This window comes from Notolabrus celidotus, chromosome 5 (genome assembly GCF_009762535.1).
Source record: "Notolabrus celidotus isolate fNotCel1 chromosome 5, fNotCel1.pri, whole genome shotgun sequence".
Taxonomy (NCBI): domain Eukaryota; kingdom Metazoa; phylum Chordata; class Actinopteri; order Labriformes; family Labridae; genus Notolabrus; species Notolabrus celidotus.
The window spans coordinates 22986532-23003458 of record NC_048276.1 but is presented as its reverse complement, the minus strand read 5'-3'; the positions used below and the strand labels follow the sequence as shown (position 1 = coordinate 23003458).

The following is a 16927-nucleotide window of genomic DNA, read 5'->3' as shown; positions in this document are numbered from 1 at the left end:
GAGCAGGTAATCTTTTGCTCACAGAAAAAAAACAAATATAAAGGTTTTAATCAATGTTGTATGTAACTGGAGTCCAGCTCATGTGGTTTCAAGCTTTGAATCAACATGACTTCACAGAATTTTTGAGGAGGCTTAATGATAATACACCTGTAGTATACACAGACTACATTTGTAATGTGTATGTTTCTTTGTATTTTTGCATTTATGATGCATTAATGTCACAAGGTTTGGTGACATTTGCTTTGACTTATGAGTGAGTGATTGACGTAGACCAAAAAAAAAACCCACCTGTGAGTAGTCTGTATTCATGCCTTTGAGGCAGAGTGATATGAATAGTGAAAGGTCTAAGTGGTGTTGCACTGTAAATGAGCTTCTGTTTTATTAGAATATTTGGTTGATAATAATTGTATAATTGATTTCAATTTTTTTTTAATTGTGGACAACTCTGGTAAAATTAATCTAAAGTAGATTAATCGTCATATTTCTGAGAAAAAAACTGAATGGTGTGTGTGTATAAATACATATACATATATACAATATATACAGTATTTAAACAAACATATATGTGTAATAAACACACACACACACAAACAAACACACACATACACACACACGTTTATAAATATATACATATATAAGTGTGCAGTCCTCCATTCAGTTTGTTCTCATAAATATGAAGTTTAAAATTTCAGATTGAGAGGCTGTTCATATGCAATTATCCTAAAAAACAACATTTTTTTGGTCATATATGAACTGATGTATGAAGTAACTGTTAATTACCATACCTTAACTAATGATGTATTAAACACGTTGTCATTACATGAAGTCAAAGTGACAGGATCATTAGTTCATGGTGAACAACAGGAATTAATTATTAATTCATACAGAAATTCATCATGAGTCATGCATTACTTCAACATGACTTCAGCATTATTTCACTAAGAAAACTGTTCCCTTATTGTAAAGTGTTACCCATGTCCATCTAGGGCTTCCGTAGCTCCCACACTCTAAGTGAATAAATAACACCTTTTCTTTACTGGGTGCTGACAGTAGAAGGTTGTAATTATCAGTAATTTATTACTGAATCCTTCGTCCCGGACTTTGTGATCCGTCTTTTCTGTCGCCAATAAGGGGGAGGAGGAGGAGGGAGAAGGAGGAGGAGGAGAAGGGCTGGTATCGCAGCTGTGATGGGACTACAAATCCGTTAGTACCCACATCCTTCTCGTCCTCTTCCATCATGGCTCCCCATATGGACAGACCAGGATACTGGGGGCATTTGACCTCAACGATTGACTGGTGTGAAGAAAATTATGTCGTCTCTTTTTACATCGCCGAATTTTGTGAGTAAAATAATATGACTGCATTGTGTGCGCGCAAACTGTGAATAAGGGTTTGGTTTTGGAGTACTTTCAGGGAGGACCGTCTTACAGTGTCACGTCCAGCCGCTTCTGACCGACGTAAACATGCAGTCTGAGCAGGTTCTTTCATGTTATTATTATCATAAAGGCAGGTGGATTACATGCTGCCTGTTTTAAGCTAATGCTAGCTTGCTCTGCGTTAAACAAACACAACCCTCTAATGAGGAACTGATCCACCGCGGGGAGATTACAAATCAACCTGTTTTGCATGGAGGTTAGCTTTACTGTACGTTATCACTCACACGGTGCACAGTGTAGCTTATCGAAAATACAACTTAACATTACCCTGCATTTAATGTATCATAACTAATGAACAGGTCTTCTGTGTTCACCTGTAAGCATTGGCGTTTACAGGCTCAACTTGAAACTTGATAAACGTTTCCTCCACACTGTCTGTGAGACTCTCTTCTCTGTCCAACGATAAAGAACTGGTTTCTCAGGAACCTTTATCTTTAGATATACAGACATGGTTAGTGTGTCACTGTTCAGAAAGCTGCCATGTCAGTAAAACTCATGTGCAAGGACCAGAGACTGTGTCAAAAGTATTCACATTCATTACTCAGGTAGAAGTATAGATACTAGGGTTTAAAAAGACTTCTGTAGGAGTTGAAGTATCAACTCAAGTTTTTTACTCAAGTAAAAGTGTAAAAGTACTGGTTTCAAAACTACTTAAAGTATAAAAGTAAAAGTAATGTAAGGGGAAAAATGCCAGAAGGACAAAAGCTTAGGCTGCACCACAGGGGCCTATAGTGCACTACCCCACCTCCCCCCCAAAAAAACATGTTTCTGAAGGCCATAATAACTATAATGTTATATTAATATGTTAATGTTCAAATATTTGTGTTGCACCTGTCTCAGCCGCATTTATGCCCATTGAAAATGAACGCATTTTCGTACAATGCAAATACATCAAAGAACCATATATATATGTGTACTACTGAGCATTAACCAAGCGGCAACATCCGGTCTCAAATGATGAAGCCCATGCGGAAGTGTTATAAACTGCAATTCATGGAGAATCCTCTTGAGGCTGGCTGCAGAAACACCGGAAACCACATAGACCCCAATTCAAAAAAGACGATCTTTGCAGCATTAATAAACATCTTTACAGCCTGGTTAAAAAAACGGCTTGGCTCTACGTAGCTAATCTCTCTATCTCTACTTGACTCCCGGACGGGAACACATAGCTGTTTGCTAGGAGGCTCAAACTACGTCACACCATAGACTGTAAATAAAAATGGACGGCGTTGCTCCGCCTCTTCCAGTTCTGAAGCCAAAAAAATCCCACTCCTGGGCGCAGCCATTGTGCAGCCAGAGCCTGTGAAGCCACTGCAACAAGCTCCGCCCTACAGCGTAGCGTCACAAGACGCTGTGTGTCCTTTGAAGTTTCTCTCTACGGCGGCTGTGAATCAAAGGAAACCAGGAAGTAAAACCCCGTTTTTTAAACTCTAATAACTAACGAAAAAGAAACTTTTCAGGAAAAAGAGGCCTTGGACACAAAACAGTCAAATACTAACTATATATCACCACAGCATACGGATGTGAGAAACATTCGTATGACGTGTATTCATTTTTTAAAGTTTGTCTGACGGATTTTTTGACCTATACTGTAGCCAGCCACCAGGGGGCAGACACAATGCTGAAAGCCTCACCACCAGGGCCGTGTCCGGCACGCTTGCGTCACACTCTGCCTGGTTGAGTTCCTCATTTCCAATATGGCTGCTGTCGTCGATTGGCTTCAAAACAGCTCTCAGGAACAGATGGGTGACGTCACAGATACTACGTCCATGTTTTATACAGTCTATGGCATTAACGTGTTTCATGGAGCGGAGGATATGATGACTAGTTGCCTATAAGTATTGTAATGGTGCAAAAAGTCAAACTTCACCGGCATGTTATCAATAGCCTTTATTGGAATGTCAATGTACATCCAAGCATCAAGCACCCACACACATTCAAGACCAGGAACAACTGGTGTTGACTAATAGGGTTTTACTATTGGTCAATAGGAGTAACAAGGCTATTTTAAAATGTAAGGAGTAGAAAGTACAGATAATTGCGTGAAGTTAAAAAGTCGGCTGAAAAATAATTACTCCAGTAAAGAATAGATGCCCAAAATTTCTACATATGTGAGGTAACGAAGTATTTGTACTTTTTTACTTGACACCTCTGTAGAGGACCAAGCTGTCCTCACTGTGATACTTGGGATTCTGCAAACAAATGAAGCCAAAATAGCAGAATTGTTTAAATACAGAATAAGGTTTTGACAGTCTTCATTTTTTCCTCAGTCAGTATTTTACTTTGTTTTGACCTAAGTTGTTTTAATGCTAGTTATATTCATAATGCTAGTTTATTTTTTTGAGAAGATGTGATACTAGTCAAAGGAAGACCTTAAAGAGGCTGGAAAGGAATTGCATTTAAGTGTAGTGCCAATTTTAACAACATATTCAAGCACAAATATCCTAAAAAGACAAACCATAAAGTTGTCAGTCAGTGTGCTTGTGCCTTAAACGTAAGAAAAATATGTCAAAGACGAAAATGGAGACCTGTAGCAAAGGGTCATAACTGGAAGTCGAACCAGCAACCACAGCGACGAGGAATCTGCACAGAGGGTGTGCCCTTAAACCACCAGGCCAATCAGTGCCCCAGCTTTTGATTTGTTCAGTTTTATTTTAAAACAATTACATTTTTGTTTGTGTGTTTGTTTTTGTTAAAGACAATAACCTTGATACAAAAATGGGTGTTATGAAAGCTTGAAGTTTGGGTGACCACCAGAGCCGTAAACCAGTGCGAAACTGAAGACAAATGTACCCTCTGATGAAAACATGTTATCTGATCACCTGTAGTAACAAGTCTTTATGACTCTAGAAAGAGCCAACAAGGTTAGCATGACCTGTTGAACCCAAATTATCATGGCCACGTTACTCAATAGTGTTAAGCCAACTCTTGGAAATGAACAAGGCTATGATTAGATAGATTCTGACCACATTTCTATGCACTGTACCTTTACTTAAGGAGGACATTTTTTGACATCTCATAAAACAATGACATTTTCCCCTTTGTTTTTAATTAATCTAGCAGACTACATTTTGAAAGCGTGTCTTTATTCTCAGCTTTATACAAATCACACAAATCTTACTCCTCTACATTTTCTCAGAACTCCTGGCTCGAGTGTTCTTTTATATATTGAAGGTTTATTTCACTTTGTGTTTATTAGGGTGCCCCCTGTGGGCAAAGAGGTGCACTTAAAGCTTTGCTGACCTTGTCCTTACACAAAAGTAGTACTCTCTGACAAAATATCTCGTCCGGATTTATTTTCGGAGCCACATTCACCACTGAGTGTGCAATGGATAACGTAAAGACAAGGGTGTTTTCGTTGACAACTACCCCCTCATAACATTTACATGCATTCAAAATTATAACATAGACATTTTCAGTCTTGTTGTGGAAGGTCTTGTTTGCTTTTATAAGTCATAAAGAGGCATCACTGTTAATCTCAGTTTGTTTCATTGCCTGTCAAAAACTCCTCATTGGAGCTTTAAATATAAGTGTTATTCAGAGTACAGTTTATACTGTATGTCCAGCTGCTGACTGTATTATCTATTACTCAGGGTACTTTGATGCAACAGTTATTTCAAGGTAAACTTTAATCAAATGGCTCAAAGTTGAGTCAGATTGTTGCTTTTATTTCTGTATATTTGAGCCAGGCTAAGAGGTCTTTGTTGTTTTACACTCTATAGTTTGTTGTCCTAAAAACTTTAAGTGATTAGTTTGTTGCGGTTAAATGGCTTACTGTCTTCAGCATACTATACTCATAGTCATTTCAGTTTAACATTTCTAAACATTGTCCTCCATTATATCCAGGATACTGACAGTTGAAGGTTTGTTTACACAAATGACACACGCTGGCCTCGCTGAGGGATTGTTTGCAGCCACAGAAGACTTGTTTGGCAATTTGAATGGTTACAATGGCTGGAATGTGGCATTGTATATTTCAAAAAAGAGACACACGGACACAACTCTAATCCCTGTTTGATTCATGCCTTTGTGCGTTATGTGTTTTCAAAGAATCAGCAGATGATAGAGAGGTCATAAAGGTGTCATCGCATTGAGTTTGAAGACGACATTGAAATGTGGGACACGATACAACCATGTGCTGTAGCCTTTTGGCGTGTGTGCGTTCATTATCAGTAACCAAAGTCTAAACATTTTGAGATTAAGGGCCCCGAAGGATCACCTTGACTATTATCAGACAGCGGCAGATAAAAGGAGAGCGTCATTTTGGATATGAAATCAGGCCAACTTTTCAGCAGCATACCCTTTTAACTGTTTAATATCCTGGTTAGCTCTCTATGACTGAGTTTGTACATCACCACACCCTACAAGAGCAAAGCTATATTTCACTATTCTATTAGCTCTACTGTGGACTGATGATGTGTACCAATACCACAATCAGTACTCAGTAATATCCTGAGGGAGGGACTTTTGCATAAACATTGACACCAGTTAAACCGTAGATTACACAGATAAGGCTCTCTAAGACATTTTGCTTTAAGCAACTTAAAGGCAGGTAACTTGAAGCTTTTCACCTCACACCCTAGGTTTTCTCAAATGCTTTCCAAAAATAATAATTCAACTTTAAATGCATCTTCATGGGACTAAGAGTGACAACAGTGCAACTCAGAATAAAAGAAAAGTTCCTGTTTTGTTTGTGTTTACGATAGACTGTATGAAATATGGACGTAGTATCCGTGACATCACCCATCTGTTTCTGAGCGCTGTTTTGAAGCCAATCGATGGCGGCAGCCATATTGGAAATGGAACTCAACCAGCCAAAGTGTGACGTAAAGGGGTAGAGTTTGAGCCTCGTAGCCAACAGCTATGTGTCCCCGTCCGGGAGTCAAGTCAGTCATGTCCTTATTTGGGCAAAAACTGTTAATCTTAATATCTTCTGAACCGTCACGTTAGAAAAAAATTCAGACCCCGTACAGTGTGTGCCGATAGAGAAATTAGCTAGGTAGAGCCAAGCCGTTTTTTGAACCAGGCTATAAACATGTTTATTAATGCTGCAAAGATCGTCTTTTTTGAATTGGGGTCTATGTGCTTTCCAGTGTTTATGCAGCCAGCCTCAAGAGGATTCTCGAAGAATTGCAGTTTATAACACTTCTGCATGGGTTTCATCGTTTGAGACCGGAGGTTGCCGCTTGATTTTTACTCCTGATGGCAATTGCAGTACATCAATGCCACCATAAGGTGGTCAAGAAAACTCCTCTAACAGTCTTTTTAACAGCTTTACGTCACTTGACTTGTATGGATGTGATGTGGTTGCTTTCAGTATTGCCTTTGCTCGGATTCATCCTTTGTAAAAACACGAAAAGATACATACAGTAGATAAACAAACAAGACAACAACATACTGAGGAAGCCTTTAACGATTGTTTCTTTCAGAGATAAAATACTGAATCACATTGGTAAATAGACTTGTATATTGTTTCTTCATTTCAAGCCACTCCAGAGGCATTTGAGGTACTTGCTGCATTGAAACAGATCTACAAAATATTCAAACAACACAAAACATTTTGCCTATTATTTTGTATTCACGGATAATTTGCTTGTTATGTAAATTACTACATGTCTGTGTTACCATGAAGGCAGATAAAAGTTTGCAGCACACATATCCAGTACAAATATTTCTACAGTTATAACAAGTGATGTGATGAACGTTTGTTTAGTAGATTAGTTATCTTAACATTGGGACCCTATAACAATAGAGAGATGATATTTCTTATTTAATATCCACTTATTTATCCTATACCAGTGCCTGTAATTATTATGATCACATTTCTTGTGTTTTGCAAAGATTATTAAGTGACAGATAGTATTCCAGCATTATGAGCGCTGTCTGTGCACCAAAGCAGAAAATCCATGCACTGTGGGAGCAGATAGAAACAGAAGTGTGTGCGTGAACTCCTCCTGCAGTGATCAGGTTTCTGTAATAAAACCCTGCTCATGTGGTTGTTGTAATGATCACAAGGATGTAACCCAGACTGTCCCCCTTGAACTCTGACTGCTCTCACATCACCCAATCATAGAGGCCTCCAAAGTGTTCACACGTCTCAAGTCATTACCTCAGCCTTTAACTGATCTCTCTCACCTTTTTTTAAAACAGGGAACACTGTCAGCAACCTGATTATGATTCTTCCCCCCATTTATGGAGCCATCCAAACGTTTCGTGATGGCCTCGAGTTTCGCTACGTTTGCTCTTTCCTCGGACTTTCGGGTGAGTCTGTTAAAAACATACATTTGTTTTCTGTGCACCAATAACATACCCAAATAAACACGGCTCCCATTACGCGTTTAGGGTAATGACAGTGACTTTAACAGTTGTTAAGCACTTCCTTCAGATGACCTTCTTACTGTGTGTTTGTGAGAACGTCCTGACTAAGGGTCTTTGTCTGTGTGTCACTCAGTTGTTGGAGTTGGTTCCTGGTGCTTTCACATGACGTTGCAGTACAAGATGCAGGTGAGCTCAAGTGTTCCTGTAAACCTTTTTTACACCACCAAACAAAGTGTGCAGAATCATTTCTCTCTGAGAATACACTGAGTTTTAATACCATGATACAACAACATAATCTTGTGCTTCGTCTCTTTGTTTTTCTTTGCAGTTAATGGACGAGTTACCGATGATATACAGCACCTGTGTCTTTGTCTACTGTCTGTAAGTAGTTGCATCTTTACTGCTGTGGAAATGATCAAGGAGAAATACAATGTGGCCTGAAATTACACCAATCAATTTCATACTGATGACTTGATGTTGATGAAGGTAAAGTTTCTCATGTTCTAGTGGGGATAGCTGATGATCTTTAGGACACTTCTTCTGTCTTGGCCACTCACTAATAAGCAGCACAAGTGTGATAGGTCAAATCTGATGTGATGGTTTGTTACTAAATGTTGTCTTTTCATATCTTATTGTCAGTTAAGCCCGACACCACACTCGTATATCAGCCTCATTCTATGGGGAAACTCTAGTTGGCATCATGGTTGTCCTCTTACCAAGTGGGAAGCTTATCAATGGGCTCCTCTCTTGGTACATGAGACAACTCCACTTATACTGTATATCAGCAAAGTCTGTCTACAAGGTGAGGTAGAAGATCAGCAAGCTGGTTTCTTCATTGCAGAACACGATGGGAGACCATAGGATAAGGGGTTGTCTTCTAGGACAGGACCTTTAAATTCTGTGTCCCACCATTCAGTTTATTGCTAGTCTCACATTTATTCAAAAAGTGGATGGACAGAGACTGTGACTGTTGTGTTGGGAAGATTTTTTCATCCTCAGCGATATAAACGACTGGCTTGGTGCTTCCTCTAAAGGCTATTGAAGCAACCAGATCTGCAGCATCTACTGCACACCTTTCTCAAGCCTTTGTTCCTAGACAAGGAGCGGACTTTAGACCTCCCTGTCCACAGAGTTCCTTGGTAACCTGAGGTTTGACACCAAAACCGGAAACTGTCCTTAACTCTTAAACAACCTAACAAACCCCACTAATCAGGGTAACCTGGAGATCTAAGGGCCGGTAACCTGGTTCTCTAGAACAAGCCCCAAGTGCAGTGCTGGCTCCCAAAGCTCAAACCCTGTAATAGAAAGTCCAGAGTGTCTGTGACACTCAGGCTGCATATGCCCATAAACAAAGGACTCTTTGGTTCTGATCAATGAGAGGGCCCAGTTATTTGGCATGAGGTCTCTCCAGTCTGTGGTTAATAATAGTCTACATAGAGCCCAGCTCTCTGTTCAGTGCTGGTCTCTGCAGGGAGCTGATATGAAAAAGCTTCCTGTGAGATGTGGTTTTGATAGCTAAAGTTTATGCTAAAGGACTGTGAAACTGTTGTCCTCTCTTTCAAGTTTAGGATCATTTTGCTTTGGCTGCTCCTTACAAACGAAGTGGCAAACAACCTTTTCATGAACCTCCAGAAGTAGTTAGATTGAAATAGAGTCTCCGTACTTTAGTACCATGTTTTCTCCTCTTTCAGAAAGTGTGTCACAGCTGCAGCCTTACATGTTGTTGTGCTGAGATATTAATGAGCATGTCAGATAAACAGCTGTTTTACTTCCAGATACGAGTGCTTCAAACAACAGAACAAGATTGGCTTTATTCCCATAGCACTGTTGTTATTCTTCAGTGTCTCCGTCACTCTGGTGAGTATCTGTTCTCACTTTGCGTTCTTTACAGTCACCTACCTTTAGAGGCCACGTTTTAAATCAACTTAAACCGACATGATATCCTCTTGAGTCGTTCCTGTATTTATTTTGCAGGTATATTTACACTGGAAGGAGCCAGTCTTTCACCAGGTAAGGGAGTGTTGTGTGTGTTGTTCACCTGGCTCACAGTGCTTATTGTTTGCGATAAGGGCTCAGCGTCCCTCAAGACATTTGAACCTTGTGTAAACATCAGGCTTGCCAACGTTGCATGCAGCAGTCCTTTCAGTCCATGCTGCTTTTTAAACATTAAGTTGTAATTAACAAGAAGGCAGATGAACAAAATATACAATTGAATGTTATTATCTGTTACTTTACATTTACTCTTTATAAAGGTGTAGTACACACAGATTTGAACTCTGAAGATATTAGATTACACCACAGTTTCCATTGTTTCCATTGAGGATCATGGTTACTACACAAACTTCCAAACACAACTCAAACCAGAGTCTCTTACACAGAGTTTGTCATTACCTGCCTGAGTCTCACATTCAGCTTGTGTTGCTTCACAACAGTAAAGACAATGTGACAAAGCTGCCTGTGTTTACTCTTAAGATCTGAATGTGTTTGGTAATAAGAAGTCTGATGGTGTTGATCCTGTTTGATCAAAGAGAACGAGTGCAGAGAGTTGGTTTTAAATTACCACTTTCTGTATGAATATTTTTCTACTTCTTTAACATGGAGTGTATTTACATGGACTCCAGTATCCTGGTTTTGATCAGATTTTTAAGTATCTTGTTTTTGTGTTTGTGCATGTTAATATCATATTCTGATTTCAGAAACCAAGAGGCAGTGTTTCACTGAGATTTATTCCATGTTTGAAACAGTCTCTGTCTCTGTGACGCCTTGTTTGATTAGAAAGTAGTCACATTATTAATTTAATTTACTCACTATTGCATCTATCTCTTCCAGGTCATGTACGGCACTCTCGTAGCTTGTCTGGTGATACGATCCATCTACATCGTTACATGGCAAGTTTCTATAAGGACTTTTTTTTTATTAAAATGCTAAAACATTACAATATGAAAGGAATCCTTGCTTTTAATATTCAACAAAATAACTGGCTTGTGCTTCCTTTGATTTCTTTTTGTGTTAATGTTAGGGTGTATCCATGGCTCCGACCGCTGTGTTACACCTCATTGGGGATCTTCATGTTAGGGTTCTTCTTCTGGAACATGGACAATTTTTACTGTGGCGTATTAAGGTGAGAGGTCATCACAGTGAAGTGCCATAGGATCAAGAGATATTCAGTCCGGTGATTCATTATCCTGCACTAGTTACTTGTCAAAATGATCCTATCAATATTCAGAGAGAAATTTGAGAATATTAGAGAAAACTTCTTCTTCTCACAGACTGCTGTTAATACAGATCCCCTTTATACAGCATACACTAACTTTTAAAGCCTGTAATGGCTGCAGGCAGCTAAGTGTCTGGTAAGGCGATTTACAGCATGCTGCTCACACAGCATCTTTTACATTTTCACAGTAAAGGTTCTTCATGGGCGATCTGTTTGACAGCTAACAGACTACAGAATGACATTTTTCTAAATAAATAAGTTAATGAACAAGTAAACAAACAAGCAAAACTTGCACATGTACACAACAAATTCAGGGAAGAGGTTTAGGGTAGTGCTTTGTCCACAAGGGGCGCCAAACTTCACACATCCTAAAACATCAACAAAATCAAACTTGGGTACACTACTTTCAGATTTATGTTGCAGACTCTTTTTTTATGATCCCTGTCAGAAATGTATTTTCAAAAGCTAAATTCAGTTGTCCAATCAACTCTTCTTGCCATTCTAGAAATGCCAGACATAACCTCCCCCCTGTCGTGGGGGCAGTAACGCAGTTCCACGCCTGGTGGCACATCCTCACAGGCCTGGGATCCTACCTGCACATACTCCTCAGGTAATCTTTCAGCCACAGGGACTTTTATTTTGCCTCCTTGTCAGAAACTTCCACTGATTTTCCGGTCAAGTGTGATATTTTTGGCAGCATCCTAAGACTTCTTTCACTGACAATGACACTATTTTACCCTAATATCTGGTGTGATAAAATGATGACGTGATGGCAGCAGGTCAAAGGTCAGATATACATCATGTTTGGAAAAACACTTTCCTTGTCATTCTTTCTGTCCCATCTTTTCACATGTGATAGATTGTGTTGATTAAGTTTCAGAGATTAAGGGTCACTGTGTCCTCACATCTGTCCCATTTTTTCCAGACATAATATTTCCTCAAATTTGAGTGAGGTTTTTTTTTTTATCTGGCTATTTCCTTTTTTTTGCCCTCCTTCAAATGATTATGATGTGACTTCTGTCAAATGAAGGTTTACTATGTTATTGATTAGGTTTTACATAAATTAAGTCTTTCAAATGTTTACAGCTGTGTTGTAGTTGTAGTCAAGTCACCAATTCTCAAGTCCAAGTGGATTCCCCTTTAATAATATATACCATAGCAGTGTGATGGGGAGACGCACACATTGTTTCTGATGCACTGCAGATGTCTAATAAACGCAAAAATATGCACAACCCACCTTCCATTAACCAGAACTGTAAGTAGCCAAGTATCTTTCACGCTTTGGTCGAGTCACCTCTGTTGCTGACTTTAACTTTAGCCAGCTAATAGTGACGAATTAACTTTCCAAGTAGGCTCACTTTAGCATGTCACATACTTGTCCAGGTTCATCCTGGACAGATGTCTGTTAGTTTGAGTCTGAGTCCAAATCCAGTTCATTAGGGCTCAAGTCCAAGTCAAGTAACGAGTCCTGACAATTAGGACTCATGTCAGACTCAGGTCTGAGTCCTGGACTTGAATACGTCCACACTGGTTCACAATAAAATAAATGTATTTATTTTTCTACAATTAGCCAAACCGCTAATTTGCTACAGATTAGCAACCATGCACAGGTAATCCTTTTCATAGGGGTGAGTCAATGAACAGTCAATGAACATTTGTTGTTTCTCTTTCCAGCCTGCAGATAAGGACAACCTACCTCAAGCACAGACCAAAAGTGAAGGTATGTCTATCTTTTCACATGTTTGATATTGTAGCTGTTATTTATTTGAATTCACTGTTAAATTACTCCCCTCGTCTTTTCAATGTGTTCAGTTCCTGTGTGGAGTGTGGCCCACTTTACACATTGAACCAGTGCCACAGAAGACGAGCTGAAATGAAGGGATGGGGACCAACTTCATGATGGTGACTCCATGTCCAGACACCATCAGCACAAGGATCTCCAATACCCCCGGCTGGGAACCCAGCACACAGCGAGGGGGCGGGTGGACCACAGGGCTCCAACCTGGGGACCCTTTGGTTCTGCACTGTGGGGATTAACTAAGTACAGTATAGCACCGGGTCCAGTTTTAAGAAATGGAAGATCTTTGTCTTTAATCACTTTTTAGTAGAGTAGAGTGTAATCATTTTAATTGCTCATTAATTTTCAATGCAAATATGATGTTTAGTCCACTACAGAGGTAATGCTGAAGGGGTAATGAATGTGATCTTATTGTGATTAAGGGAATAGGGAAAACAGGATCAGATTCATGTTGTATGTTTGATTCTGCAGATATTTGACGCCTGGAGGTATGTAAACAGATCCCTAAACTAGAGCAGAACTAAGAGGTTAGCTTCTGTGTCGTCTCACATGCAGCTGAGGGAGCTCTACTTCCACCACAGTGTTGTCTAATCCCTTTTCAATTATTGTGTTGAGTTTTTTTGATGTGCTCACTACACGTGGGATTGTAGCCTCCAGCTGGAGCGTGGAAGTGATACTGTTCAGCTCATACGCCTTCATTTGCTTTGCCAGAGGCTTCATTATTACTTGAAAACACGCCAAGACTGGAATAATCTCTTCACTTCTTGATTTCTTTGCCAAAGTTGCTCTGGGAACTGAATTAGTCATATGATGTGTGGGACCTGTTAATCTTTTAACTTGTTATAATCAAGAAAGGGAAGCAGTGCTTTTGGATATTTGTATGCAGCCTCATTACACTGAATTTTAATTTTATCTAGGACAGGGTTCAGATTGCGGCAGGAGCACAGAGCAAGTTGAACCACTTTCTTCATCTCATGTTTCTGTGGACAGAGAGACACATTCACCATCTTTAAAGAGATACTGCACACATTTGCTCGAGCCCTCTGGGGGTGAGTGTTGGGTTGTTTCAGAACCACAATGAGCCTCCCTCAGGGTGTATTATATATAAACAAAAAGAAAACTGTTAGACCAGAAAGACACAAATGATGCAGACACTGGAATCACACTGAAAATACATTAACTCACCACATAGTCAAATTGAGGAAATGAACGTGTACAGCTCTCTCTGGAGGGTAGCAGAAGTTAAAATGTGTATTGTTTAAATTGATTTGTTAGAGTTAGATGTCTTTATTGTCTTGGTTTAAAGGACCAGGAGAAAGCGTAGACTGTGTCTTGATCTTTGCACCTTCCCCTGCTTTGTTACTCTGTCTGTCCTTCAGAACTCCACATGTCCAGGTAAACCAATTCCCTAATAATTAGTTGTGGAGTATCAAGCATATTAGTTGCAAAGTGGCTCTTTACTAGTCAATATTAAGCCGTTATTAATGCATTATACTGCATGACCAAGAATTTAAGAGTTTCAGTGAGTGCTTTCCTTTTCACTGCATTTTACCTGAGTAAAACCGCAATTTTATACGAAGAAACTTGTAGCACATGAAATTCGTAAAGGTTGTGTTACACAGGATCTCCTGTAGGTTAGAACAAGATTAGTCAATCTCACTTAATAACAGTAAATGAATGCAATCTTTTTTTAAATCTGTAGAACAAAACTAAAGGTGTTAAGATGTACAAACAATTCTAAAATGGTACCAGGTGAGGTCTCGTTCTTAAATTCTCTTGTTTTTTTTATTCTTGTTATAACACAAATTCCCCATTGTAGGCAAATCATATATAAATCACTGATATTCATATAAATATGTGATTTATTTAGAATTATTACTGAATTTTCTGAATAGCAATTATTGCTATAAACAAACACTGATAAATAGAAAGGTCTTATAAGATTTTATTTTCCCATTCAGAGGATAAATATCACTCTTAAAGTATGGACCACTTAATAATTATTCACAAATATGAAACACCTTTTTTTCAGGTACTTATGAAAACAACATATATATATAAAGCTAATGGAGCTTTTTGATATGCATAGAGACCTCAGATTTTCAGGAAGTATCTCTGTTGTAGAGTACAGTCATGCAGGATATGGCATTATTAATGCTTTATAATGACTTGTTAAGAACTAATATGCTGCAAATTTGCATCCATATAAGCAACTGTTGATGGGTGAATATGTGTCACAAATAGGGTGTTGTAATTTCACCGATTGAATTTCGTAAAACGCAAACATTGGTACGGTTGAACCGTCTCAGACATCACTTCATCTCTAAATACCGAAGACTTAAACCTGTCCCAGAGTAATACCACATTCAGTTTATTTTAATTTACTTATTATTTTGTTTTCCAACGGCACATATGTGAGAAGTCAAAAGGCACATCCACCCTGTGAAGGACTGTCATTGAGAGCAGTTTTATGATACAACCACTAGGGGGCATAAACTTCCAGCTTATGTCAGACATTGCCAAGCATGCCAGAGAGCATTGCAGAACTACTACCTACCTACTGGAGAACTTAGCCTCAGTTTCATGCAGTGGATCTGTGGTGTGGAGTGAAGTCGTTGTAGTTTTGCTATACTGTGAATTTGTGGACATGTAGAGGTTACTATAGAAACCTGAGCTTGAAGTACAGTAGTCGTGTTCCATTGGAAGATGCACAATTTTATTCACGTGGCCTCCTATACTGCCACACACCGGGTTATTTCCTTAAACTCAATATATTCCAATATATTCATATTTGGTTTCACCTACTAACTCTCATATAACAGTGGTTTAAGTGTTGCAAACAGTCATAAGCACAATATATGAAAGATAAGTATTAACATTGTCCAGAAGTCTGTGCTGAGTCATTGATATTAGTCATTTTCTTGAACTCACTGCTCATCAGTAGAGGTGAGAGGGTGCCTTATTGTTATCTCTGCAGTGTAATCCAAGTTGCCTTGATGTTCATGATATACAACGTCATCCCTTGTGTTGTGCAGTATCCCCTGATTATCAGCAGTAAAGAGCACCAGGAGGATGGAAAGTAAAAGGTTATATCTCAAAGTCTGTCCCTTAATTTATTGGCCCTCCATTCATTTCACCTGTCGAACGTCGCTGTTACAGGTTCTTCTAATGATGTTAACTGTAGCTGTGAGTGATAATACTAACGTGTTGAGGCCAGATGAGCAAACTCTGCCAACTTTTTGGTTCAACTTTGGTCATGTGCCAGTTTTAAACGATGTTCTGTATTGTCAAATAAAAAGAAAAGTGTCCAGATGTGTCTGTATACTTCCTTCAACTCCATAACCTGTATTTTACCTCACTTTTATGGCATTAAGAGCAAATGTAAAACTCAAGCTTGAGTATCAGAAACCATTGATTACTCACAAATCTCTAATCTACACTTTTGATCACCTTATCACAGACAAGGTAGTTGTTGTGGGCTTTGATTTGAGTCATGCAGGCTGAAGGTGTGGTGCTCATTTCCTGGCTGTGATACAAACACACTGCACCTTGCAGGTGAGGGCGTATTCCTGTAATCTGATTGTTGAGGACCTGCATTGTGGATTTTCTAAGCTTAAACAAACACATGCAGTGAGTAAACTTAAAAACTCAGGAGTTAAGACTGTGAAATAAATGGCCCTGACTTTCACTAATATCTCCATTTGTTTATTGCTTTTACAAATAACATGCATATAGCAAGAAATGTATGTTTAAATGAGAATCTTTCTTCATGAATTATTCTACTTTTAACTCCATACATTTCTTTGACAGTTACTTAATAGTGGTTTAGTAAGTATTAGGACCTATATTTCACAAAGAAGGCCTGCAAAATATAACACCGAGAGTTGAACCCAGGTAGCAAACACTGCTATCAAAAAACAAAGCTAATATGCAAACGCAAAAAGCTGCAGTTCCTAAGCTGTCCACTTGGGGCTGGCTACAGGATGGTTTTTTTTACTGATTATTTTTTGTGTCTTCTGGCTGTCCATTTAAATACATTTAACTGTTTCCTCACCAAGCACATAAGAGTTTGGATCCTTCTTGGTGGTGACACGGTACATAGCTGCTCTTACACCAGAGATCTGGGCTAACAAGTGAGTCTGCCATAGACTGTATAAACAA

General features: G+C 39.0%; 1 protein-coding gene across 1 annotated transcript; it reads left to right on the top strand.

Moving 5' to 3' along the window:
- Nucleotides 1-976: 976 nt before the first annotated feature.
- Nucleotides 977-16078, top strand: acer3 (alkaline ceramidase 3). Its single transcript, XM_034684442.1, has 11 exons — nt 977-1340; nt 7587-7697; nt 7888-7940; nt 8083-8135; nt 9530-9611; nt 9729-9764; nt 10584-10642; nt 10774-10875; nt 11474-11578; nt 12643-12688; nt 12781-16078. The coding sequence occupies exons 1-11, from the start codon at nt 1238-1240 to the stop codon at nt 12838-12840; spliced, it is 810 nt and encodes a 269-aa protein (XP_034540333.1). The 5' UTR covers nt 977-1237; the 3' UTR covers nt 12841-16078.
- The last annotated feature ends 849 nt before the right edge of the window (nt 16079-16927 follow it).

Excerpts from the sequence above, each read along its gene's own strand:
- acer3 (XM_034684442.1), top strand. The coding sequence starts at position 1,238 with ATGGCTCCCCATATGGACAGACCAGGATACTGGGGGCATTTGACCTCA. Across the intron at positions 7,698-7,887 it reads CTCTTTCCTCGGACTTTCGG|TTGTTGGAGTTGGTTCCTGG; the intron begins GTGAGTCTGTTA and ends TGTGTCACTCAG. Across the intron at positions 11,579-12,642 it reads TACCTGCACATACTCCTCAG|CCTGCAGATAAGGACAACCT; the intron begins GTAATCTTTCAG and ends TTCTCTTTCCAG.